We start from the raw sequence: 25666 nt of genomic DNA, 5'->3' as shown, positions 1-25666 counted from the left end.
CAAAATGTACATAGGACTGAGGTAGACCCTATAGAGACAATTGATTAATTGCAGTTTAAATATAATTATCACACAGAGGAAGATGGAGAGATTGACTTTTTTCACTAAATTTAATGCTCTTGAGATCAACAAAGGGTATTGCATGTTTTTTATGGCTGAGTAGTAGTCTGCATGTGCAGAGTTTGTTCAGCTTCCACCCTCTGACCCACTGAAGGACATTTGGCTTGTTTCTAATATTTTGCTTATATAAATAAAGCTCTTATGAACATTTGTGTACAAGGTTTTGTGTGAACATGGCGTTTCATTTCTTAGGAAAAATGCCAAAGTATGATTGGTTATATGGTTAGTGCATACTTAATTTCACAAGAAACTATCGGACTATTTTTTATAGATTCTCAGCAGCAGTGTTTGAGAGATTTAGCTTCTCTGTAGCCTCAATAGCATTAACTATTGTTTCTATTTATTTTAGTTCTAATGGGTATGTGGTGATATTTCATTGTGGTTTTTAGAAGTTTTCTTTTCGAGTAGCTGACATTACCTTATTCTCCTTATAGAAAACTGTCTAGACATTTATTTATAGAAATAAATGCATTGTTGCTTTTATTGTATTGGCGGTGTCTCAGAGGAAGAAACCCTGACTCAAATTCTGTGATTTAAATTGATAATAATGTAAATGCATCACTGACTCAATGGACATGGGTTTGGGTAGACTCCAGGAGTTGATGATGGCCAGGGAGCCTGGCGTGCTGCGGTTCATGGGGTCGCAAAGAGTCGGACACGACTGAGCAACTGAACTGAACTGAACTGAACTCTAAACCAAATAATGAAATATTATCAACTTAAAAAAAAACAGACTGAAATAGAATTCTCAACTAAAAAAGAACTAAGGCAAACATTAAAATCCTTAGTATGGACTGAGACCAAGATGGTGATATAGCAGGTTCGTGAATTTCCTTCCTCACACAGATGCTCTGAATGTAGAGAAATTCCCTCTGAGAAAAATCCAGGAACTAGCTGAGTGACTCCTCCACATTTGGTAAATGAGAAAATACCCGCATTGAAACAGGTGGGAAAGGCTGAGACACATTCTTACCATAAACTCCACCCCCAGCACAGTGTCATACATCAGGAGGGAACATCCAACTCTCAGCTTCTCCCTGAGGATCCAAGGCTTTGAACCATACATTTTGTGCCCCAGTTTTAAATGCTCCCACCTGAGGGATGGGCTTCTAAAACATCTACTTCAAAAGCCATTTGAGCTTGTGTTCCTGAATCACACAGGACTGTAGCAAAGAAGCAGTTCTTAATGGGAGCATGTTGGGAGCACAAGCATTCACCATGGCTGTCCCCAGAGGGCTCAGCATAGAGGGAACAGGCAAAAAAGCCTATCTCCCAGTCTCTCCCTGAAAGGGGGTTGATTGCGTACTTTACAAGCTGCTGCCTGAAGATCCAGCTTCTTCATGAGCATGCATTTAGAAATACTGGCTGTGATCCGCTCCAGAGCCTGCGGGAGTCAGTGGACACACCCCCAACCTTCTTCTTCTAGTTCACTCCAACCATAAAACCAAGTTGCCAGCATCTCCCTTTCACACACATCGAGTGTCCCAACTTTTATGGCTGCCATCGAGGGAGGGATATGCCCCAAATTTCCCTGCTCTGTTAACTGGCACGTCTTGCATTCATAAGTCCCACAAGATCATAGCAAACAAAGAAGCATATGTTAAGGGGAATGGAGGTACTGGCTGTGTTTAGCCCCCACATTTCAGCGCAGGGGGAGCAGCAAAATGCCTATTTCCCAATCCTTCTCTGGAAGGAGTTTGACTACATACCTAGAAAGTTTAGTGTATTTTCAAAATTCTGAAAACCTAGGATTTGGATGGAGAAGGCACTGGCACCCCACTCCAGTACTCTTGCCTGGAAAATCCCAGGGACAGGGGAGCCTGGTGGGCTGCCGTCTATGGGGTCGCACAGAGTCAGACACGACTGAAGTGACTTAGCAGCAGCAGTATTTGGGTAACGCTGTCATTTGCTACATATTTTATAATCGTGTTGTAAATTGAGTTAAATTCATGATGGAAAATAAAATTGGAATTACCTCTTAACCTGCAAATAAATAAACAAATAAAATAAGTATTATAGAAGTTTTTAAAAAAACCTCAGTACTTGAGATTAGGTTACCTATTCATTTTCATTTATTAATCCTTAAAATTATGAGATATTTAACAAAATAGTTGGATGTCTGTGTGTCTTTTTTGGAGAAATGTCTTTTTGGATCTTCTGCCCATTTTTTTATTGTGTTGTTTGTTTTTTTGATATTGAGCTACATGAGCTCTTTGTATCTTTTGGAGATTAATCCCTTGTCAGTCACATCATTTGCTAATATTTTGTCCCATTCTGTGTGTTGTCTTTTCACTTTGTTTGTGGTTTTCTTTTCGCTGTGCAAAAAAGTTTTTAGGTTTAGCTAGCTCCTGTTTGTTAGTTCTTACTTTTATTTTCATTACTTTAGGAGGTGAACGCAAAATGATATTGTTGTGGTTTATGTCAAGGAGTGTTCGTCTGCCTGTGTTCTCCCGCAAGAGTTTTATGGTATCCGGTCTTAAAATATTTATATTTTTAATCCATCCTCAGTTTATTTATGTGTACAGTGTTAGAAAATGTTCTAATTTCATTCTTTTAACTGTAGCTGTCCAGTTTTTGGACACCACTTATTAAGATTGTCTGTTCTCCACTGTATAGTCTTGCCTCCTTTATCATAGATTAGTTGACCATAGGTGTGTGGGTTTATTTCTAGGCTTCCCATTGATCTCTGTCTTCAGGCCAAAATCATACTGTTTTGATCACTGTAGCTTTATAGTACAGAATGAAGTCAGGGAGCCTGATTCCTCCAGCTCTGTTTTTCTTTCTCTATATTGCTTTGGTCATTTGGGGTCTTTTGTGTTTCCATACAAATTTTAAGTTTTTTTGTTTTAGATCAGCAAGAAATGCCATTGATAATTTGATAGGGATTGTGTTGAATCTGTAGATTACTTTGTATAATATAGTCATTTTGAAATTGATTCTTTCAATCCAAGAATATGGTATATCATTCCTTCTGTGTCATCTTCGATTTCTTTCATCAGTGTCTTATAGTTTTTGGAGTATCAGTTTTTCACATCCTTAGGTAGGTTTATTCCCAGGTATTTTATTCTTTTTGATGTGATGGTAAATGAGATTGTTTCCTTAATTTCTCTTTTTCATCTTTAGTTGTTAGTGAATATGGCTTAAAACACATGAAAGATGCTCAGCATTACCAATTATTAGAGAAATGCAGATCAAAACTACAGTGAGGTATCACCTCACACTGGTCAGAATGGCCATCATTAAAAAATCCACAAGCAATAAATACTAGAAAGAGTGTGGAGAAAAAGGAGCCCTCCTACACAGTTGATAGGAATGTAAATTGCTATAGCCACTATGGAAAATAGTGTGGAGGTTTCTTAAGACTCTAAAAATCAAGCTACTATATGATCCATCAATCCCACTCCTGGGCACACATCTGGGGAAAACCATCATTCAAAAAGATACATGGACTCCAGTGTTGCTTGGAACACTATTTACAATAGTCAAGTCATGGCATCAACCTGTGTTCCTCAATAGAGAAATGGTTAAAGAAAATGTGATACATATATACAATGGAATATGTTGTTTAGTCACAAAGTCATATCTTGTTCTTGCAACCCATGAACTATAGCCCACTAGGCTCCTCTGAATCTTCCCCACCCAGGGATTGAACTTGTGTCTCCTGCATCGGCAGGTGGGTTCTTTACCACTGAGCCACCAGGGAAACCTGCAATTAAATATTACTCAGCCGTAAAAGAGAATGAAATAATCCCGTTTGCAGCAACATGGATGGACCTAGAGATTATCATATTAAGTGAAGTAAGCCAGATACAGAAAGACAAGTATCACATAATATCACTTGTATGTGGACTCTAAAAGAGTGATGCAAATGAACATATTCACAAAACTGAGACAGACTCACAGACTTATAAAACTTTCAGTTACCAAAGGGGAAAAGTGTGAGAGTGAGGGATAAATTAGGAGATTTGGATTAACATATACACACTACTATATATAAAATAGATAATCAACAAGGACCAACTATATAGCACAGGGAACTCTGCTCAATATAATAACCTATATGGGAAAGAAACCAGAAAAAGAATAGATCTGTGTGTATGTATAACTGAATCATTTTGCTGTTCACTTGAAATAAATGCAACATTGTAAACCAACTATATTCCAATATAAAATAAAAAAATTTTTTTAAGTTGGAAAAATCTAGTTTCATTATCTTTTAACCTGGAAGCATAGATATCTTCAAGTAAACACTTAGGGTCCCAATTTTCAAGTTAGTTTACAAAAGGAAAAAGCTGATTATATTTGATATAATCTTTCTATAGACGCTAATGTAAATAGAGTATATTCCAAAAGTAAAAGATAATTTACACTCTTTAAAAAGACTATGAAAGCAAAATTCTCTTTTTTTTTTTCTCACAGTAGAGTTTAGATCTTTTAAAAACATTTGTTTTTGAGCGGAATTTTTATGCTCATTGGTGGGTTGATTATTTTGTTTTAATATATCCACTTCCCCATGACTCTTTACAGAGTAAAACTTTTTTTCTGTACAGTAAAAAATCCTTGGTGATGGTGGTTTAGTCACTAAGTCGTGTCCGACTCTTGGCGATCCTATGGACTGTAGCCTGCCAGGCTCATCTGTCCACGGGATTCTCCATGCAAGAATACTGGAGTGGGTTGCCATTTCCTTCACCACGGGATCTTCCCAACCCAGGAATTGAACCTGGGTCTCCTGGTTCAGAGGAGACAGATGCATTTACCAACATTTACCAGTCATTTCAGGTAGACAATTTACCAACATTTCCTTCACTTATTAATAAGTCTGGGTCTCATGTAATATAATTTTGATGTGTATAATTTTAAGTCTGGTGACTTCAATTTTAAGAAATGAAATTTAATTGAAAAGGCAGTGTAAAATGCTTTGCATATTGATTTGATGGTCTCATGCACTCTTAATGTAAATACTCACTGTGTTATTTTGTGTGATTTATCCTTAAATCTCATGTGATTTTGTGTGATTTATCCTTAAATCTCATAAATGGTATAAGTGCGTGTTATGCTTTTGTTCCCTAATGGTTCTAGAGAAGTGTATTTTGCGCCTATTGTTTAGAAATAATAAAGTAAGCAAAAAGAGACATATATTCAGTAGTTTAGGAACATAAAAGGTCAAAATGAAATATAATATGACAGCAGTTTCTATCTTTACTAGTTTTTAAACTTTATTACATACCTGTGTTCTTATAGTGTAAATATATGCCATGCCAGTGGAGCTCTGTTTGACTGGCCCCAATTCTTCTTTTTAGGTTTGATCCAGAGCGTTTTGATGATGAATCTGTTATGAAAACTTTCTCCTTGCTTGGATTTTCAGGCACACGGGAATGCCCAGAGTTGAGGTGAGATGATAAAGGAAAATGAAAGGAAAGATGTCAGACTTTGTACTTAAAATTTTGATAATCACTGTTGAGGAGAATGAACAATCTGTATAAATTGTATAAATTAACTTTAAAAGTTAAATTGTATAAATAATCGTTAATCTTTGGTAACCATGTCACTCTCTTCCTGACTAGGTTTGCCTATATGGTGACTGCAGTGCTTTTGAGTGTTCTGCTGAGGAGACTGCACCTCCTTTCTGTGGAGGGACAAGTTATTGAAACTAAGTATGAACTGGTGACATCATCCAAAGAGGAAGCTTGGATCACTGTCTCAAAGAGATATTAAAATTGTATGCATTTAACTTTGTTGAAGAAAATGATCATTAAGAAATCTGTATTGAATCCTTTTAGAAACCAAGCATCATTGTGTAAAATAAACACCTATTAATACTTCATCATGTAAATTTGGATTTTTGTATACCAGAATTTCTTGATGCACCATATACACTTATATTCATTGCATCAGTATAGTGATCATTTTAATGGGAGGCCTTCTGCTTTTAACTTTTGTCTTATCACGTTCTATGCCATTATTTTCATTTTCTTAGCCTTGGTTTGATTTCTAAAATTAATATTCTTGAAGATAAATTATTTTGCACAGTAATATTTTCCAAATGTTCATAAAAAATAAAAATAATATTAACTCCTTTTCATAGTTATGGTAACTTTTCATAGTTATGGTAAATCACCTTAAAGGGGAGGAAAAGGACTTTTCGTGATTTTATTTATTGGATTAATGTTTTTATTTTCCAAGTATAAATTAATTTGTGTTTAATTATTGTTATTAGGTTTGAGTAATTCAGTGAATAATGTACCTGGTATTTGCTATTGTTGTGCATTCCCAGACAACAGTGTTCATTTCATGACTTATACATTGCTCATCATTTTAAACAGTTCTGAATCATTTGGAAAATTATATAGTTGTTTTTGAATGTGTTTTGAAATGTCCCTCCTAAGTAGCAAATCAAGAATGAGGCTCCTCTGTCCATTTTTGCTGAAAATCTTAGTAGCACTATATTATTCCACTAATTCTCATTTGTGGAAAAAGCAATTCCTAAATTTATTTATTATGTTATATCCTAACCATAATGAACTTATGATTAAGAAATGAGAGAACATTAACTAAAAACCAAACCAAATTTTTAAAAAAAGAAAACAAATATGGGTGAAAATATTTGCAGTATATATGACAGAAAGGGATAATATCCCATATTACATATAAAAAGCTCATACAAGTTGGCAAGAAAACATGCAAGAGATAAATGGACAAAATAGCTTCTACTGGGAAACAGCTAATAAGCTTTTAGAAAAATGAACAATCTCATTAGTAAGAATTAATAAGCAATACTTCTTTATTGGAGCTTTTTAAAAAATATTTGAAGTATCATTCCAGATTTACATTTTAGTACTGACAAGTTTTATATTTAATACTTTTTTATTGACAGCATTGTATTTTAGTTTTGCTTTTTTTTTCTGGTTATATTGTTCTTGAAGAATTTCTTTTAAATAACGTTTTTAAAAATATAACTGTGAAAAAAAAAAAAGAAAAAATATAACTGTGAAGGAAATATGCCAAGTGCCAATAGAGAGGAAAGGAAGAATAATGATAAATGTTTACAAATGGACTTTTTATTGAGACTGCTGAATTTCCCTTGTAATTTTAAGTTTCAAGAATGTACTCTGGTTAAAGAGTCCTTTTATGCTGTGTTTATGGTTATATAGCTAACATTTCAGACCTAATAATGAGTTGTTAAACATAGAAATTAAGTAATAACTAGATGCAGCCTTTATTTCTGTCAAAAATATTTAATTTATGGAATAATTTAAATTTGGAAACTTTAAGTGAAATGTCCTAGATCTTAGTATCATGTTGTTTTAATGAAGGCATGTTTTACATTTATTTCCTCTCACCTTCATTTTCTATGGCTTAGTGTATACAGAGCATCTTCCTTTATTATCTAAGTACCTTATTTGACTTTGAAAATGGCAGTGGAAGGTTAGAGGAGGCAGAAGATGTGTAAGCCAAGTGTCATTAAAATCAGGTAAGTGGAATTCTAGTGAGACGAGATCAGCAACAATAGGGGAGCTGAGCCAGAGTCAGGGTATTGCCATTATTGCCAATAAATGAAAAGAAACAGTGTTTAATAATGATTGGATTTGAGGAAAATAGAGGATAGAAGAATCAGGTACATAAGCATATTTTATCCAGAGTTACATAACTAATTTGCAACATTAAAAATAAGTCATCTTCTATAAGATTTTAAAAAAATACTCTTTATCATGTGTAAAATAAGTTATCCATTCACTGTTGTTCTTGGCCCTTTGACAAGCAACCTTGTAGCCTCAGTATCACTTTAGTAGCCTCAGTATCACTGATGCTTGTAACATGCCTCTGGCCAGACTCAAGTTTTATAGCTTTTTAAAATCTATCTCTTCACTGGTTTTGATCTGCATTCTTTTTGATAGTTCAGAAGTTTATTTTTAAAAACATCAACACAACACATTTCTTACGGCATGAAAGGGCTCTTCCATATTTTGTGCTAATAAAATTCAAAACAGAATTAGTTCTGTGCATGTGTTTGGGAAAAAAGAAAAACACATGTTGTCTGGCCCACAAATGTGCAGTTTTATTTATATATATGTAAATAGATTCTATCTTCTTTATAGATCCAATATCAAAATTTCATTTGTTTCTTTTGTATTAAAATAGTTTGTATTTTAAAGATAAAATGTTCTATTTTTATTAGAAAAATTATATGGGTTATTGTAGAAAAATCTAGGAAATATAGAAGCACAAAAATAGGAAAACTCCATCCCCACTATTTGAACTTAACCAGTGTTCAGCTTCTGAGGTTAATCTTTCTACTCTTTTATCCACATATACTTTTCATAGATATACATAAAGTTCTCTCATTTAATGTGTTGTTAACCAATAGTGTTTTCTACAACTGAAACATTACTATTCTCACTCAGAAGTAAATACAGACTTGCCAATTTTTTATTCCCCTCTTTCTCTTCTCAGGTATTGTTATTCTTTTCAGCTTTAAAAATGGCCTGCCTTCTCCATCCATTCTATCAAAACAGTTATATATTAATAAACTCAAGCTGCTTAAGTCAAAACATAATGTAGGTACTATAGTGAGCACTTAAAAAATGAAATTACTCCACTAGCCTAAGAAAAAATTTTGATATAAGTAAGTTGAAATTGGGGTGGCATTTTATGTTTTAAAAGGACATTTTAAGAATCTTTGTTGTCGTTTTTGGACTCTGAGGGAAACATTAACATTCTTCTCTGAAGACATCTTGATTTTTTTCTTCAGATCCATAAAAAGTACTGTCGCCTGTTATAAAATGTACTTTTTTTTTCACATGTGGTTATGTTGACAGATTGAAAATTGCTTAAAAAAGCATAATTCTACTGAGTGTATAAAAGTGAAGACATGGCCAGTACAATCAAAGAGTCGTTTGGGAGCTGCGAGAAGACAGCTACAAGAGAAATGGACACTATTTCAAGGGTGGATTTTGATAATGTCAATGAGATGATGCTAGTGACCTTGTTTTTCTTCTTTGCCAGTTTCCTAAGTTCCTAAGACCAATGATGAAGGTAGAAGGGGAGTAGTAGGGGGAGGGAGACTGACGACAAAGCTGTTACTATTACTGTAGAAGCCAGAAAACTCGCCCGGCCAGCAGGGCTCCATACAGTGTTGCTTTGAGTGTGGTGAGTGACCTACACTGATAAAAAGGAGTGAGACCGAAACTTGCTGCAAGTAGAACACGGGACTGGAGCCAACCAGCTTCTTTATATACCCATCTCATTTAGTCCTTAGAACATGACTAGGTGCTGGTGGGACTAACTTGAGGTGGATGAACCTAGAACCTATTATACAGAGTGAAGTAAGTCAGAAAGAGAAAATAAAATATTGTCTATTAATGCACGCGTATGGAATCTAGAAAGATGTTACTGACGAACCTATATGTGGGGCAGCAATGAAGACACATGTAGAGCACAGACGTGTGGACACAGTGGGGGTGGAGTGGGTGGATGGACTGAGAGAATAGCATGGAAACACATCCATTACCAAATGGAAAACAGACAGCCAGTGGGAACGTCCTGTGTGACAGAGGGAGCTCAACCCAGTGTTGTGTGACAACCCAGAGGGGTGGGATCTGGTGAGAGATGGGAGGTGTGTTCAGGAGAGAGGGGACGTAGCGAGGGGGCTGATACTTGCTGATGATGTATGGCAGAGGCCAACACAATATTGTAAAGCAACTGTCCTCCAATTAAAACAAAAAATAGTTCTTCGTTCTTGCAGGAGAAAAAGAACTGTAAATGAAGATAGCAAATACTAGCTAAGAAACACTGAAAGATCTAAACTTCAGATTATCTTAATATCTTCAGTGGGGTGTAGTGGGGTTTTGTTCTTAAGAGAGAAGCAGTAGTTTCAAATGATATACAGTTTATAAGAGAGTAATGTAACAGAGGTATTAAAAGAACTCTCAAAACGAATACTGCCAACTCAATTGCCATTCGTACAGCTGTTTTTTTCCTGTTCCCACATACCTGTATTTTTACCCATTGCGGTCAGAACAACATGGTCTACTTTTTGTTTAATACATTTTAAACATTTTCTTTTGTTACTTCATTTTTGTAAGGTCTTGTTTGGGGGGGGTAGACTTTGAAAGTAGAAATTAATTTTATGTTTGATTTATAGAATTTTATGGATAATTGTAAAATTTGAGCTTGAAGCGATTTTATAAAATATCCAGACAATAAACAAAAAGGCAGGAAATGACATTCCTTCTTCCAGTGTGCTTCCCATTCAGGCCGTTTATGGTTTGGTGTCTGTCTTTCTTCAGATTGGAAGCAGATCTTGTTATTGCATGGAAAACGTGCCAGGAGTAAATAAATCACAAATAATCCTGTCTGATAGTTTTTTAAAAGAAACTTGGTTTTATGTATGTCTAAAATACTTGCAAATTCTTGTTTTAATTTTTAACACTTAATGGTAAAAATGAAACTGTGTTACCCCATCATGGTAACTATCGTGGATTAAGTTGTAAGGTGCCTGTCTCCAAACGGCAATCAGTAAATATTTTTGAAGAAATGAGTGAACTCTTTATTGAGGTTTTCTATGCACATATAGGAAATTATTAAAGTTGCTTAATAGTTGATAAAGAAAACCAAACTACTTCTAATGCTAATAGTACTTTGTGATATGTATTGCTGGAAGTATTTAAGAAGATGTTATATGGACATCTTTCAGTGATGTCTGTATTAAGTGTGAAGATAGATTTATAATCAGCTATAGTTCTACAAAGTATCAACCAGAATAGTTGGTAAGCAAGTAGACCTTTGCTCCTCTATATCTTATCATCAGATTATCATTAAACTAGAAAATATGTAAGGATCAGAGTTCTTTATTAGGTTAGCAAGAGCATTATTTCCCAAAGTGTCTCACGGTACCCTATCCTATGAGATACTCTGAGAAAAAGTTTCCTTGATCATATTCATTCTCAGATTATGTATGTATGTTCTTTCTCAGACACCTGTAATGCATATTATATTGGAAGAGCTGATAAGTTCTAATGTAAGGAAACCTATTTTAACTTGATGTAACACTAAATGTTCCAAATGTATTTGATGAAGGTACTCTTTTTACAGGTTACGCCTATTATCCTGAAAAACTGGTGTTTCATGGAGATGTAGTGTTCACAGAACAGAACCCTTTTTGTCCAGAGTGATCTATGTAGACAAGTAGGAACATCTGTCTTCGCTGGTTCTTTAATCTGTGCATGGTCCAGAAATTCTCCAGGCTAGGAGTGACGTAGTCATTCCAATTCACCTGAATTCCATATTTTCTCACTACCTTACCTCTACTATTTTTCCTTGTTAGAGCCCTTGTACTCTACTCTCTCCTCATGACTTACATTTCTGTCTGAAGAATGTGAACCATTTAGTCAGGCAACACTTTTTATTGGTCCCTTCCTGTATGCCAGATCTTAAGCCAGATGCTGGGGATATAGCAATGAGCCAAACAGACATGGAACTTACTGTGCTCTCTGTCTTCTGTGCTTCACCTGAGGAGGAAGAACCCCAAATTCTCATGTGCCAAAGCTTAACTTTCTAGCATTTGAGTTCTCTAGGTACTCGGTTTGGAAGCAACTCAAAGACCCTTCAGGTTAGTGGCTGAAAGGGACAGAAGAAGGAACTTGTAGCTGACTACACGACAAAGAACAGAAGGCTTCCGTTACAAGTACAAGGAGAGAAGAAGCGCAAGGAACTGTTGGGAGTCAAACCATTATTTTTGTTATTTTTAGTTTATGAGCAAGAGAATTAAACTACATATCTTACCAAGGAAAACTGTCAACATTGATGATGAATAGGAATACTGGAGATCATTTAGAGTGAGAAGAAACAAAGCTAGGAATTGGTTTGACTAGGTTAAAGAGAGATTTTTGTCCAAATTTCTATGACTTGTTCAATTATACTGCATCACTAAGTGGTTTATCTTTTATGATTTGTTTTTTGTATTGTAAGGTCATCAGCTAATAGATAATTAATTTTTAGAGTTTAAAAGGATATTGTAGAGATTATATGGTAACCTGCTCACAGTTTAAAATTTTGGAGGGAGAAGCCTAGAGCCTCTGGGAGTAGAAGAGTAATTTTGGGCTTTCATTTTGGATTTTCTTAAGAGCTTCAGATAGCTTTCTGAAGACAGGTGCTTAAGTCAGTGCTGCTATTATATTCATAGGGATTTTTTTAAGCCTTCAAGGAGGTGTAGATTCAGAAGGAATTGGGGAAAATTTTTTTTAATATTCTTGATGCAGAGCCTTTGAGGGAGATGCAAATGTGTTTTGAATGTTAAACTTACTTAGATTTAAAAATACATATCTTCAAGCAAAGTTGCCATGACAACCTTTCTTAATGTGTGTATAAAATTTATGTCTGTCTCTGAGATTTTCATCTTTCCCAATACAGGGTTTAATCACAAGAACTGGGCACTATGGTATATTTCTAGCTAGATGATGACCGGTGAGAATTATGTAATTTGGGGAAATGCAAATCAAGTATTACAGCAGTTGTGTAGCATGATGATCCCACCAAGGTAAATTTCATCTTGTTCTCTTCGTGATCAGAGATTGATCTGGCTTGAAATCTAAGCTGAAATTCTGAATAGAATAGAACCATGCATCTGTTCTGAGTTTCTGTTTTTTCGTATTTGGAGGATTTGTAGGAGAGCCCTTGGAGGTGTGGGAAGTTTTGTACTAAATCTCTTGGATAACCCCCCAAACTGATCCCGTCTTTTTGGGATCATTAAATCTAATCCATAGTTGATAGCATAGGTTGACTCAGAACCACAAGAGACATCTCTGCAATGGTCAGGCATGTGCACAGAGATACCACAGAGACTCCTGGCGTGAACTCCAATCCAGCAATGCTAGAGAGATACCATTATCAGACCTCTTTACTTCCTTTTACTTCACTTCAGATACCCTTGTCTGTCAGACTCTCTTTTGCATGTCAGGGGCCAGGAGAAGAGTGCTAGGATTTTGGACACCCAAAGTTCCTGTGGTCAGGTATAGGTGTGATAGTTGGACTGTGAAGAAGGCTGAGCGCCGAAGAATTGATGCTTTTGAACTGTGGTGTTGGAGAGGAGTCTTGAGAGTCCCTTGGACTGCAAGGAGATCCAACCAGTCCATTCTGAAGATCATCAGCCCTGGGATTTCTTTGGAAGGAATGATGCTAAAGCTGAAACTCCAGTACTTTGGCCACTTCCTGTGAAGAGTTGACTCTTTGGAAAAGACTGATGCTGGGAGGGATTGGGGGCAGGAGGAGAAGGGGACGACAGAGGATGAGATGGCTGGATGGCATCACTGACTCAATGGACGTGAGTCAGAGTGAACTCCGGGAGTTGGTGATGGACAGGGAGGCCTGGCGTGCTGCGATTCATGGGATCACAAAGAGGTGGACACGACTGAGCGACTGAACTGAACTGAAAGTTTGGAAGAAAGGAATTCTCATCCTTAGTTTGGGAAATATGAATTTATTTAGCAATGGAATAAGGAGGTGGTCACTGGTGCCTTGTAGTAACTATGACTTGAACTTAACCCTTGGCTACTTTAGGTTTTGAGATGCTTGCACTGAGCTGTTATGTTTTATATTTTAGTTTTTCTGTAGCACAGTCAAGAACCCCTGAAAGTAATTAATTAAGGTGAGGTTAGAAGTTTCATCTACTACTGTGCTGGCTTTGATTTAGTCTTACAGACTTTGTAAAACTATGTTACATTTAAGAGAACCCATGGATATATTCTAATCCAATACCCTTATAAATGGAGAAAATCAAAGCTGACAACTTATTTTATGTGAGTGTTTGCCCATAGTAGTACAGTTTTTTTTTTTTTAACTTTTTCCAAATGTGATTTCCTTTTGATTTTACCTTATTCTCTAAAGGATGAATTTAAAACCAAAAAAGGACCCCTAAACGAAAACCGCCTAATTTAGTATACTATGCTATTGATAACTGGGAGAAACAGGATAATAGTCTCCTAAAAACAAACACTTAAAAACAGTTGTCCTATCTGTGAATAAGACATGCTATGATATTTGTAAACACCCTCTTCCAACAACATGAGAGAAGACTCTACACATGGACAACACCAAAATCAGATTGATTATATTCTTTGCAGCCAAAGATGGAGAAGCTCTATACAGTCAACAAAAACAAGACCAGGAGCTGACTGTGGCACAGATCTTCAACTCCTTATTGCCAAATTCAGACTGAAATTGAAGAAAGTAGGGAAAACCACTAGACCATTCAGGTATGAACTAAATCAAATCCCTTATGATTATACAGTGGAAGTGAGAAATGGATTTAAGGGACTAGATCTGATAGAGTGCCTGATGAACTATGGATGGAGGTTCATGACATTGTACAGGAGAAGGGATCGAGACCATCCCCATGGAAAAGAAATGCAAAAAAGCAAAATGGCTGCCTGGGAGGCCTTACAAATAGCTGTGAAAAGAAGAGAAGCGAAAAGCAAAGGAGAAAAGGAAAGATATGAGCATCTGAATGCAGGGTTCCAAAGACTAGCAAGAAGAGATAAGAAAGCCTTCCTCAGCGATCAATGCAAAGAAATAGAGGAAAACGACAGAATGGGAAAGACTAGGGATCTCTTCAAGAAAATCAGAGATACCAAAGGAACATTTCATGCAAAGATGGACTGGATAAAGGACAGAAATGGTATGGACCTAACAGAAGCAGAAGATATTAAGAAGAGGTGGCAAGAATACACAGAAGAACTGTACAAAAAAGATCATGGACCAAGATAATCACGATGGTGTGATCACTGACCTAGAGCCAGACATTCTGGAATGTGAAGTCAAGTGGGCCTTAGAAAGCATCACTACAAACAAAGCTAGTGGAGGTGATGGAATTCCAGTGGAGCTATTTCAAATCATGAAAGATGATGCTGTGAAAATGCTGCACTCAATATGCCAGCAAATTTGGAAAACTCAGCAGTGGCCACAGGACTGGAAAAGGTCAGTTTTCATTCCAATCCCAAAGAAAGGCAATGCCAAAGAATGTTCAAACTACCGCACAATTGCACTCATCTCACACGCTAGTAAAGTAATGCTCAAAATTCTCCAAGCCAGACTTCAGCAATAGGTGAACCGTGAACTTTCTGATGTTCAAGCTGGTTTTAAAAAAGGCATAGGAACCAGAGACCAAATTGCCAACATCTGCTGGATCATCAAAAAAGCGAGAGTTCCAGAAAAACATCTATTTCTGCTTTATTGACTATGCCAAAGCCTTTGACTGTGTGGATCACAATAAACTGTGGAAAACCCTGAAAGAGATGGGAATACCAGACCACCTGACCTGCCTCTTGGGAAATTTGTATGCAGGTCAGGAAGCAACAGTTAGAACTGGACATGGAACAACGGACTGGTTCCAAATAGGAAAAGGAGTATGTCAAGGCTGTATATTGTCACCCTGCTATTTAACTTATATGCAGAGTACATCATGAAAAATGCTGGTCTGGAAGAAGCACAAGCTGGAATCAAGATTGCCAGGAGAAATCTCAATACCCTCAGATATGCAGATGATACCACCCTTATGGCAGAAAGTGAAGAGGAACTAAAAAGCCTCTTGATGAAAGTGAAAGAGGAGAGTGAAAAAGTTGGCTTAAAACTCAACATTCAGAAAACGAAGGTCATGGCATCCGGTCCCATCACTCCATGGAAAATAGATGGGGAAACAGTGTCAGACTTTATTTTTTTGGGCTCCAAAATCACTGCAGATGGTGTCTGCAGCCATGAAATTAAAAGACGCTTACTCCTTGGAGAAAAAGTTGTGACAACCTAGATAGCATATTGAAAAGCAGAGACATTACTTTGCCAACAAAGGTCCGTCTAGTCAAGGCTATGGTTTTTCTAGTGGTCATGTATGGATGTGAGAATTGGACTGCGAAGAAAGCTGAGCACCGAAGAATTGATGATTTTGAACTGTGGTGTTGGAGAAGACTCTTGAGAGTCCCTTGGACTGCAAGGAGATCCAACCAGTCCATTCTGAAGGAGATCAGCCCTGGGATTTCTTTGGAAGAAATGATGCTAAAGCTGAAACTCCTACTTTGGCCACCTCATGTGAAGAGTCGACTCATTGGAAAAGACTGATGCTGGGAGGGATTGGGGGCAGGAGGAGAAGGGGACGACAGAGGATGAGATGACTGGATGGCATCACTGACTCGATGGACATGAGTCTGAGTGAACTCCGGGAGTTGGTGATGGACAGGGAGGCCTGGCATGCTGCGATTCATGGGGTCGCTCAGAGTTGGACACGACTGAGCGACTGAACTGAACTGGGGGTTTATTTTATAGAGTCACAATCAGGGCCAGCTACATAATTTGTATGCTTAGTGCAAAATGAAAATGTGGGGTCTAAGCTGGTGATGAAGTCAATTTGTCCTCACATGAGTTTGCTCCTGTAATCCATGGTTGATGAGAGGGTGACCCCCAAGGGATTGGAAGTCCCCATGCTGGGACAGTGTTGTTTACCTGAAATGGGATAGGCAAAGAAGCCCCATCTGGTGAAAATGCTGTGGTGTGGCCAGCCCAAGGCAGACATGACTTTTTGCCCTGCCTCAAGATTGCAGAGCAAACTGCTTGCTGGATCCCAGCCCTCCCCACACCTGTTCCCAGGCCCTCCAGTGGAGGGTGACATGGCAGAAAGTGGGCCTCCCTCATCAGCTCTCCTACTAATGCAGTCTTACTGCTGCTCTGGGTAGGAAACAGCCATGGTAATTAATGGGTGGGGGTGGGAAGAGGGAGGCCAGGCAGGGTCCAGGGCACCGGGAATCTGGTAACAGAACATGTCTAGGGAGGCAAGGAAATAAACTCTAAGTCCCTAGTATATACTCCAGGGTTCCATTGGACTTCATTTACAAAAGACAAATTCACAAGTAAAATGTGAGAATTTCACTGCAGTGCCCTCTCAGTGTTATACCCCAACATGGGGTCCTTCTGAGCAGTGGGCTTCTGAGGACTGCACTGGTTGCAGCCCATGAAACCAGCCCTGGGCACATCTCACCTTATACATCATTGAACTGTGACTCAGTGGTTTTTGAGCACTGTGTTTTCTGGTTTATGCCAGTCGTTCTTGCAAATACCCATAAATGTCTTTTTTATGATTTATCATCAAGTGATTTAAGCCTCTCTAGGATGTCTTAAAATTATTTACAAAATAAGCAACAAATAGATGCCAAACTTAAAAGCAATTTCATAATACACATTTTTATTAAAGTTGCAAAAGTGATCCAGTATACTAATAGTGGATTAAATCTTAAATCTTAAGCCCCATTTAAACTTCTGTTTTCTTATATTTTAATCATAATTGCCAAACATTGTTTTCTGCTGGAAGATAAAGTGGGATTTTCCCCCTGAAATCATCAACATAAAACCCTATGAAATATTTCAATGATATGAGTCATTCACTTATTTATATGGTTGGACATCTAGATAATAGGAATCTGTGAGAAATATATTGTTAATTTCTGTGGAGGAGGAAGTAAGAAATCCTACCAATGTATTTTAAGTGTAGTTAAATTCAGCATTCTTTTCCATTTAAAAATACCAAAATTATTCTCTTCTAGTCCTTTCTTTCCAAGAGGCTACATAAAATTACTTTGACAAAGAGAATCATGAGTCACTTTTTTGCTGTTAACCTCTTTTACATTCCATTTCATGAACATAGCAATCAGTGGTGAACAATATTCTTATTCTTACCAACCTTGTACTATACATGTGAGTCTTGTTGACATGTACCATGGTGTTTAGTTAGCTATTTTGTCAAAGTATAACCTATTTGTTTGCAATATTACTGAAACTGATAAGAAATATTGTTATTAAAAAAAAGCAGCTTTGGAAATTATACATGCTTCAGTGAATATTCAATATACAGGTTCTAATGGTATTAATGCATAATCAAAGAAAAACTGGTACCTTTCAAACTCTTAGCAATTCATGTTATTAAGGGAAGTATAGTTATCAGTAATAAAAACCTAGTTAGTACCTTTTGAGACTTGACACTCTATAAACCTTTAACATAATTTAAGACAAAGTGTGAACAAAAGTAGCTAATTTTAGAAATCCAGTTTTTGTGAACTGATTGGTGATCTGTTCTGCTGTGGGAAACAATGATCTATTTTATGCTTTAGCTCTGAAATGTACACGTTTCTTGTGTGTGGGGGAGGGAATATGTAAAGCCAATTTCAGTGGAAACTAAAGCTTTGAGGAATTTGTATTCTTTTCAAAAACATACCTTTGAAGATCAATTACCTACTCCATTGGTTATATCTATACACAGAGATATATTATCATGGAAGAATTTCAGGGATTATATTGTGCATTCTCATGATTTAATGGGAAAAAACATCTTATTTTTCCCAGGGAAGGGAGCTATTTTGTGGTCTATCACAGGAAACTATTAGGATTCTAAATATTTAAATATAATCCTTTCAGGTTTTATCTTGGGATATATGTTATTTCTTCTTTCTAAGCATAATATCTTCTTGAAAAATGCTTTTATTGGGTGTTAGGTAGTATGAGGGGATTATTATTGATTTTGTTAGATTTGCTAACAATATTGTGGTTACTTGGCAAAATACCCTTATTTTTTTGGAAATTTGTAATGAAGCATTTAGGAGTTAAATGTCATGATTACTATAATTTTCTTTAAAATTCTTTAGCATAAGAATAATATTTTATGAGGTAAAATAGAAGCTATTTGTTACATCTAGTCAATGGATATTTGTGTCGTAATTACACCATTTTCCATACTGTATATTTGTAATTTCCAAAGTAGACAAAAAATGATTTTCAGTACAAATGAAAATATATATTTGAGACTTGGGGACTACTGACTTCCTGAAAATGGGAAGGGATTTTTTTATTCTTACAGACTAATTTTGGAGAATGTGTATTCTTTCCAATCATTTTTAACTTATTTCTTAAAATGTGCATTCATACAGTTACAAAGCATGGGAAACTCTATTACACAGTAAGGCTTTAAGAAAAATAGTTTGGTACACTTTAAACCATTAAATAAATATGCCTAAAATTGAGACCAAGATTTAAATAACTAAAACTGAGACCAAAATTTCATATGATAAAGTGTGCCTTTAAAATATAAGGCTTAGATCACAGTCATTTATTTTTTGATTACATATAGAAAATTTGTTTCAAAGATTTAATATGTTCAAATTATATGCACTTGGTATTAAAATTTCCAGTAGTCTTAAATTTGACTAAAACTAAATATATATATAAATGTGTATGAACATATTAATCACTGATAATTACTTTTCTTATTTGGGGTAAGACTGGGAACTAAGTTAACCATGTCATTGCTTGAGTAAAAAACTCTGCATTTCTCCTGATTATTACTGTGTAATATATCAAACAGGGAACTTAATTACTTAAAAAGGAATTCTTTTAAATTTCTTTGAAATATATAGTCATTGAATTGTATATGCACATATATATCAAGTATTGCCTGATAAAGTTATATAGCAGCCAGAAAACTAGTTTTGAGAGTCTCAAGGTAAAGAAAGAAAACAGTCCAAAGTATCTTCATGAAGAGTGCTTCCCTGGTGGCTCAGCAGTAAAAAAATCCACCTGCCAGTGCAGAAGACACAGGAGATGCAGGTTCGATCCCTGGGTTGGGACGATCCCCTGGAGAAGGAAATGGCAACCCAATCCAGTATTTTTGCCTGGGTAGTCCCATGGACAGAGGAGCCTAGCGGGTTACAGTCCATGGGGTCACAAAAGAGTCAGACATGACTTAAGTCACTCAACAACAATAAATCTTCATGAAGAAGGATGGCATTCTTATTTAATAGTTTCCAAACATTTAAGGTAAAACCAGGAAGCTCCGTTGTGTGTAAATGAAACAGATGGTATTATTCTTTAGGTGCCATAAATGTTATTTGTTCTCTAATCTTTAAAATGTATGAGAAAATACAATAATATTAAGTACTAATTAATACTCAGTGCTATGGATTTTAAAGCTGGTAGGTTGATGTCATTTAAAAGTTTCTGTTTGTTATTTAGTTGCTAAGTCATGCCCGACTCTTTGTGATCCCATAGACTAGCCATCCAGGCTTCTCTGTCCATGGGATTTCCCAGGCAAGAACCCTGGAGTGGGTTCCGGTTTCCTTCTCCAGGGGATCTTCCCGACGCAGGGATCGAATCTGTGTCTCCTATGTCTACTGCATCGACAGGCAGATTCTTTATTGAGCCACCTAGGAAGAGAAACTGATAATCTGGAGAAAAAAAGATATACTGATGAAAGCATTGTTTATGATGAATTATATCAGTGCTGTGCAGGAAGAATCTGAGGGGAACGTCGGAAGTGAATGGACATGTCTTCTAGATGTAAGAGAAGCAATTGTAAACTTCTCAGGTAAGCAAATTTGTTTATTTAGAACCCATACTTTAAGGCAATATATTATTGTGCTTTACCTTAATTTTCTCATTTAGGAGTGATATACATCCAGAGAATTCCATAGTATCTTTATTTCAGCAGAAGAATTTGACACTTTTTCACCAGTTATGGGATCATGATGAAATATTTGATAAATGTGAGTCCTTTAAGGTACAATCACAACTGGCCCAATTCAAGGTATATTGATTGTGGCTCTGACCAACTAAGTGAGTCTTATAGAGCCAAGCCATTGGGCCCTCTTCTTGGCCTTGATTTATTCAGCATTCTTATTAAAGGCAATAATGCACCCCAAAGTCTTGCTTATTAAATCTGTAGATGATGTGAATCAAGATTATTTCAATAGATGGTAGTGAGGACTTAAATTTGGTGAAAAGTCAAGGCACAATTAATTGGAAATAAATATCAAGACCTGCAGTTTGATTTTTAAAAAATCAACTGCACTCAGCATGACTGGGCTAATATATTAAAAAATCTACAAAATTTTAAATGCTTACTTTGAATCAAATTGGTGATAAAATTACTTAAAAATGTTGTCTTGGGCTGTGTTAATAAAAGTGTTCTTTCTGATTTGGGGAGATAATAGCCTTACTGTTCTCTTAGAAAAATAATCCATGCTCATTTTAGAAAAACTAAGAGGAGCAGGAACAAACACCCTACAATCCCACTAATTATATATGCACACGTGATGCATGTAGTTTTTATAGATTTTTGTAGTTGTCTTTTTTACTGAAATGACCTTGGTGGCAACAGAAGTGTGTATGTTCTTTGATCCTTAGATTTTGCTGAATATTAAAAGGCCTTCTCTCCGTAGAGAGTCCCAGTTAGGCCTTCATAGCCAGAAGGGCAGTTTCATTGGCATCACCTGGGAACTTGTTAGAACCATAAATGGGGGCAGGCCAACTGATTCAGACACTCTAGGGGTGCAGCCTAGCACTTCTGTGTTTCAACGAGCCCTGCAGGTGATTGGAATCCAAGGAGTTTGAGAACGGACCTGAGTTTAACCCTTTGATTTTTCAGTTAAGGAAGCTAAAATCTGAAGAAGCTGTCACAAATTAATTTGAGAAAGTACATACTAGAATCTTTCAGTGATTCCTAGGATGATGAGTCAGCCCTCTGGGGAGAACTGTTTATTGGGCTAATTACTAAGCAGTACTTGAAAGAATGCCAGGTGGAAACAAGTAATGGGGGGAGGGTGTTTAGCATTTAACTTAGCCTGGTGGACCTCTTACAGCTCAATAGTAGACTTTGATTCATTGAAATTAAGTCTAAAAGAAGAGTTTGCTTGATCTAATAATGTTAATCCCTGAAGCAAGTTTATGTGCCATCTAAGTAACTACTCCATTCCATCACTAAGGCTAAGGAATATCTCTAGAGTGTGACCCTAGAGCTCTCATTTTAAAAAGCGCCTCACACTTAAGTTTGAGAACCACTAATACAGAAGACATCTTTAAGTGGTTAAGAATAAAACCAGTCAGACTGGAACATTTTCAGTATCCTTTAACTTGGGTTTCACAGAAAAAACTCAAAACAATTTGCTAATGTGTACATCAAAAAGCCAATAAAACAATGGGAAAGCATTAAAGTGATTTGAGACAGCAGTTTCCTCATTATCAGGGGAGGAAAAAAAAGGGGGTGGGAATCACTAGGCAGGCCAAGAGATCACAAATGCAAGACTTGAAATAATAGATCTTGCTCTAAACTGCAAAGGCAGTCAGCCTTGACTTTCCATGGTACAAATAAAGGTCATGGACTTTAGAATATATCAGCAGTTGTCAGAAATTTCAGTTTTTAAAAATTACATGTGTGGAGTAGTCAGATTTAGGGGGAAAAAAAATACAATACAGAATAGTAACTGCAAGACCAAAATGATCTAGCTTGAATTTTTGTGGCATTTAATGTTATCCAAGGTGCTTTCACATAAACTTTTATTTTATCCATGTAATAGCCCTGTGAGGAAGTAAAGTACTAGAAAAATCGTTTTTGAAACTTTAAATCCTTAACAGGTGAGGAAAAAAGTTGATAGACTCAGAGAAATGATAAAAAAAAAAGGTTGTCACTGAAGAAGAGTAGCACAGAGCAAGTGGGAAAAGCTGAAGGCCAGAGGATGGGCAAAGGAGAAAAGAACCCCTAACCTGGCAGGGGAAACAGTGTTAATCGGCAAACAGGTGCAAAGAAGCTGGAGGGCAGGAAATTTGGGATTAGGAAACTGAAATTTATTTATCCAAAGAGGATGAATACGGTCAAAGATGAAGAGAAAAAAGTGGGGCGCACGCACTTGAAGCTACATGGGAGTTCAGTGGGGCTAATATTATCCCTCAGGCCCACTACCATAGGGTTGGGCCCCAGGTTGAGGATAACGCCGAGGAGAGTCCCTGAAGAAGCAGGCGGGAAGATCGCAGAGCCGGGTGGGCGTTCACGCAGGACTAAAAAAGGCCGCGGGGTGCTCTGCCCCAGCCACGCATCCTGCGGGGGCCGAAGGGTTAACTGCGCGCTCGACTCCCGTGCGCATCCCGGCCCCCACTCCCGCGGTCGCTAGGAGACGCCGGATGTGGGGGAGGGGCGGGCGGCGCGACCAAGGGTGGGAACCTTTTTCGGGCTCCCGGGGGTGGAGGGAGAGGAGCGCGCGTGCGCGCGCCGGGCCGGCCGTCGCCGCGGTGACCGTCCTCCGAGTCCATCGGCTCGCGCCCCGCCCCCGTTCCCGCTGCCCCCTCCCCTGTCGCGCGCGCGCGGGGGGTGTTTCTCGCTCCTCCCGGGTTGCCGCCGCCGTCGCCTCGGCTCCTCCTCTCCTAGTCTTGGGTTTCCCTGGCGCTACTGCCGCCGCTGCTTCTGCGGTCTGTATGAGGAGGAGGATGTGAAGATGGCGGAGCTGCAGATGCTGCTGGAGGAGGAAATCCCGGGGGGCCGCCGGGCCCTCTTCGACAGTTACACGAATCTGGAACGGGTGGCCGATTACTGCGAGAACAACTACATCCAGGTGCGACGCATCTCCCGGCCTGGGCGTGTTGGGCCTCTGGCTGCTGAGCAGCGGGTGGGGGACCCCCGGCCCGGGGGCCGCGCGCCTGGGGGCGTAGGGTACACGGGGCCGAGGCCGCAGCAGGGACACAGTGCAGCTGAGTCCCCGTGCAGGGGTAGAAGCAGGGTGGGAGCGGGAGAATGGGTGAGAATTCTCCGGTTGGAGGAAATTGTAGCTTTCAAGCATTTTTCAAAAGCCATGAATCAGTTCTCGGTGCGGGGGGTGTGTGTGTGTCCCCGCCTCCTCTTCTTCCCTCGGCCGCCTCCGCAATCGGTGCCCGTCAATTTTCGCGATGGCGGAGGAGGCGGAGAGTGGCATTTTCTATTTGACAGAATCCTACTCCCCCATATGGCAAGGGTTTGGGGTTTAGTCGCTCTCACCCCCCAATCTCTGGAGGATTTTTGATGCGCTGTATTGCTGCAAAGTAAAATGCCTGAGCTTTCTATTCATTTGAATGCATCAAAAGATCAGCGTGGTTTTTTTTGGCTTGTTTTTGGGTTCTAACTGAGGCTACAGTATAAGCAGCTGTCCCCCTTGTTGGAAGTTAATGCCAGTTTTCTTCTCTATGGAGAATGAGAAGCTGCATGATAATGGTCTATTCCCTCCCGCTACCCACCTCCAAGCCCGTTAGAAATAGCTAATTTGCCTGCAGGGAAAATTTTTGTGATTATCTTTGAGAGAGAAATGGGAAATAATTCTCACGGTTTGAATTTTCATGTATGGTTGGTTTGGCATCGGGACTCAGTGGTAGCACTGTATGTATGTGTATGAAGGCGGGGGATATTGGGTGAGATGAAATTGAGCTGCTTCTGGAAGAAGCAAGATTATGTGGATTAAAAACAGTTCTTTTTAAAAAATTATTTAAAGGATAGCTTAAGATGCACAGTTTGCAAAGTCAGCATCTTTTGTTTTCTTTATAGCTTATTCTGAATCATAGGTTCTACCTCCATCTTTTCCCTTCCTATTTAAATTCTCTTGGGATATAGGTGGAAATGGAAGCAATATGTTAAATTGTTCCTTCACTGTGGCCTTTTTTCCTTCTCCCACCTCCATCTCTCCAGGCATCTTTCCTAACATCAGCTATATTGGGAAGCATTCTCAAGTCTTGGTGTGAACCAAAGAAAAAAATGGGTGTTAAAATTTATATAGGTTCATGAATTTTGTAAGGATCACATGGTTAGTCAAGGATAGTATTGTAAGATATTACTTGATTAGACATATCCTGAGCACTGTATTTTCTTGTATGGAATATTTGTACTGGAGAATGAATCAGACATAATCCAAGGCTTTTCCCTCCAAAGAGGCAGTTGAAAGTATGGCCAGTAGGAAAAGATAGAGTGTGTCTTGGGTCAAAGGTACATACAGACAGTACACTTGTCCATATTCATGGGGTGCTTTGCTGATTCTGAGTGTGGTAGGAGAGAGTAAAAGGTTGAGATGCTCAGTTTTCACTAAATATATTTGAAAGTCTAAAATGGCCTGGCACTGTTAAGAGTTGATACGTACCTAGTGTCTACAGAATTTCATAGTATAGTTAGTGGGATGGCTGATCTGTAGCAGATGAATACCATTTTGAGTGTCAATTTATATTCTTAATGGGCTGCAGGTGGGAAGAAGGACTGGTGGAAACTACGCTATCCTCACTCTGGAAATTCAGTCTCTAGGAGAGGCAAATAAAAGGATTGAAGTAATCATTACAATCCCTTGTGCAACATATGGGAAAGAGTTACAGGTCTCAGAAGAGAAACAGAGTGGAACAGTGATTGGGTTGCAATTATCACTACTAATTTTTTTTTTTAAGTTCTCTTTGTTTGGAAGATAATTTTTATTGTAATTTGAAGATATAGTTCCTTTTAGGTTGCAGTAGTTACATAAAAGGTAAAAGTACCTGAATTGATAAAGCTGAGAGAGTAAAGGGATCAACAATTGTCATCACTACATTTCTTCTGGTTCAAAAGAGAAGAATGTTGCTGCCATCATTTGTCTTAGCAGTGGGACTCAGAATTTAATGCGATGGTGTTTTAAAATTCAGAATGTAAGTGCTGATTAATAGAAATGGATTTGGATTTTAAAATGCCTTGTTTCTTCCATTTAGAACCTAA

The 25666-nt window shown here is 37.8% G+C and overlaps 2 protein-coding genes across 35 annotated transcripts in view; both read left to right on the top strand.

Annotated features, from left to right (window-relative positions):
* Nucleotides 1–5944, top strand: part of CYP20A1 (cytochrome P450 family 20 subfamily A member 1) — a 43954-nt gene extending 38010 nt beyond the window's left edge. For all 5 annotated transcript variants that reach the window (XM_086345094.1, XM_086345107.1, XM_086345115.1 and 2 more), the window contains 2 exons: nt 5421–5510; nt 5685–5944. In XM_086345094.1, coding sequence (XP_086201220.1) covers nt 5421–5510; nt 5685–5835 — 241 coding nt within the window. In that variant the 3' untranslated portion in view covers nt 5836–5944. The remainder of the gene's footprint in view (nt 1–5420; nt 5511–5684) is intronic.
* Nucleotides 5945–23125: 17181 nt separating this feature from the next.
* ABI2 (abl interactor 2) overlaps nt 23126–25666 on the top strand; it is a 101986-nt gene continuing 99445 nt past the window's right edge. For 15 of the 30 annotated variants that reach the window (XM_086345063.1, XM_086345052.1, XM_086345020.1 and 12 more), the window contains exon 1: nt 23126–23525. In XM_086345063.1, the coding sequence (XP_086201189.1) occupies nt 23409–23525 (117 nt within the window). In that variant the 5' untranslated portion in view covers nt 23126–23408. Of the gene's footprint in view, nt 23526–25450; nt 25600–25666 lie in introns of those variants that run through there. The other 15 variants (XM_086345042.1, XM_086345031.1, XM_086345005.1 and 12 more) reach the window with 2 other exon arrangements.

This window comes from Bos grunniens, chromosome 2 (assembly GCF_055505025.1).
Source record: "Bos grunniens cultivar Pamir isolate PY7600 chromosome 2, Bosgru_T2T1.0, whole genome shotgun sequence".
Classification (NCBI taxonomy): Eukaryota; Metazoa; Chordata; class Mammalia; order Artiodactyla; family Bovidae; genus Bos; species Bos grunniens.
Note: the sequence above shows the minus strand (reverse complement) of the source record. Positions and strands in the feature narration are given on the sequence as shown.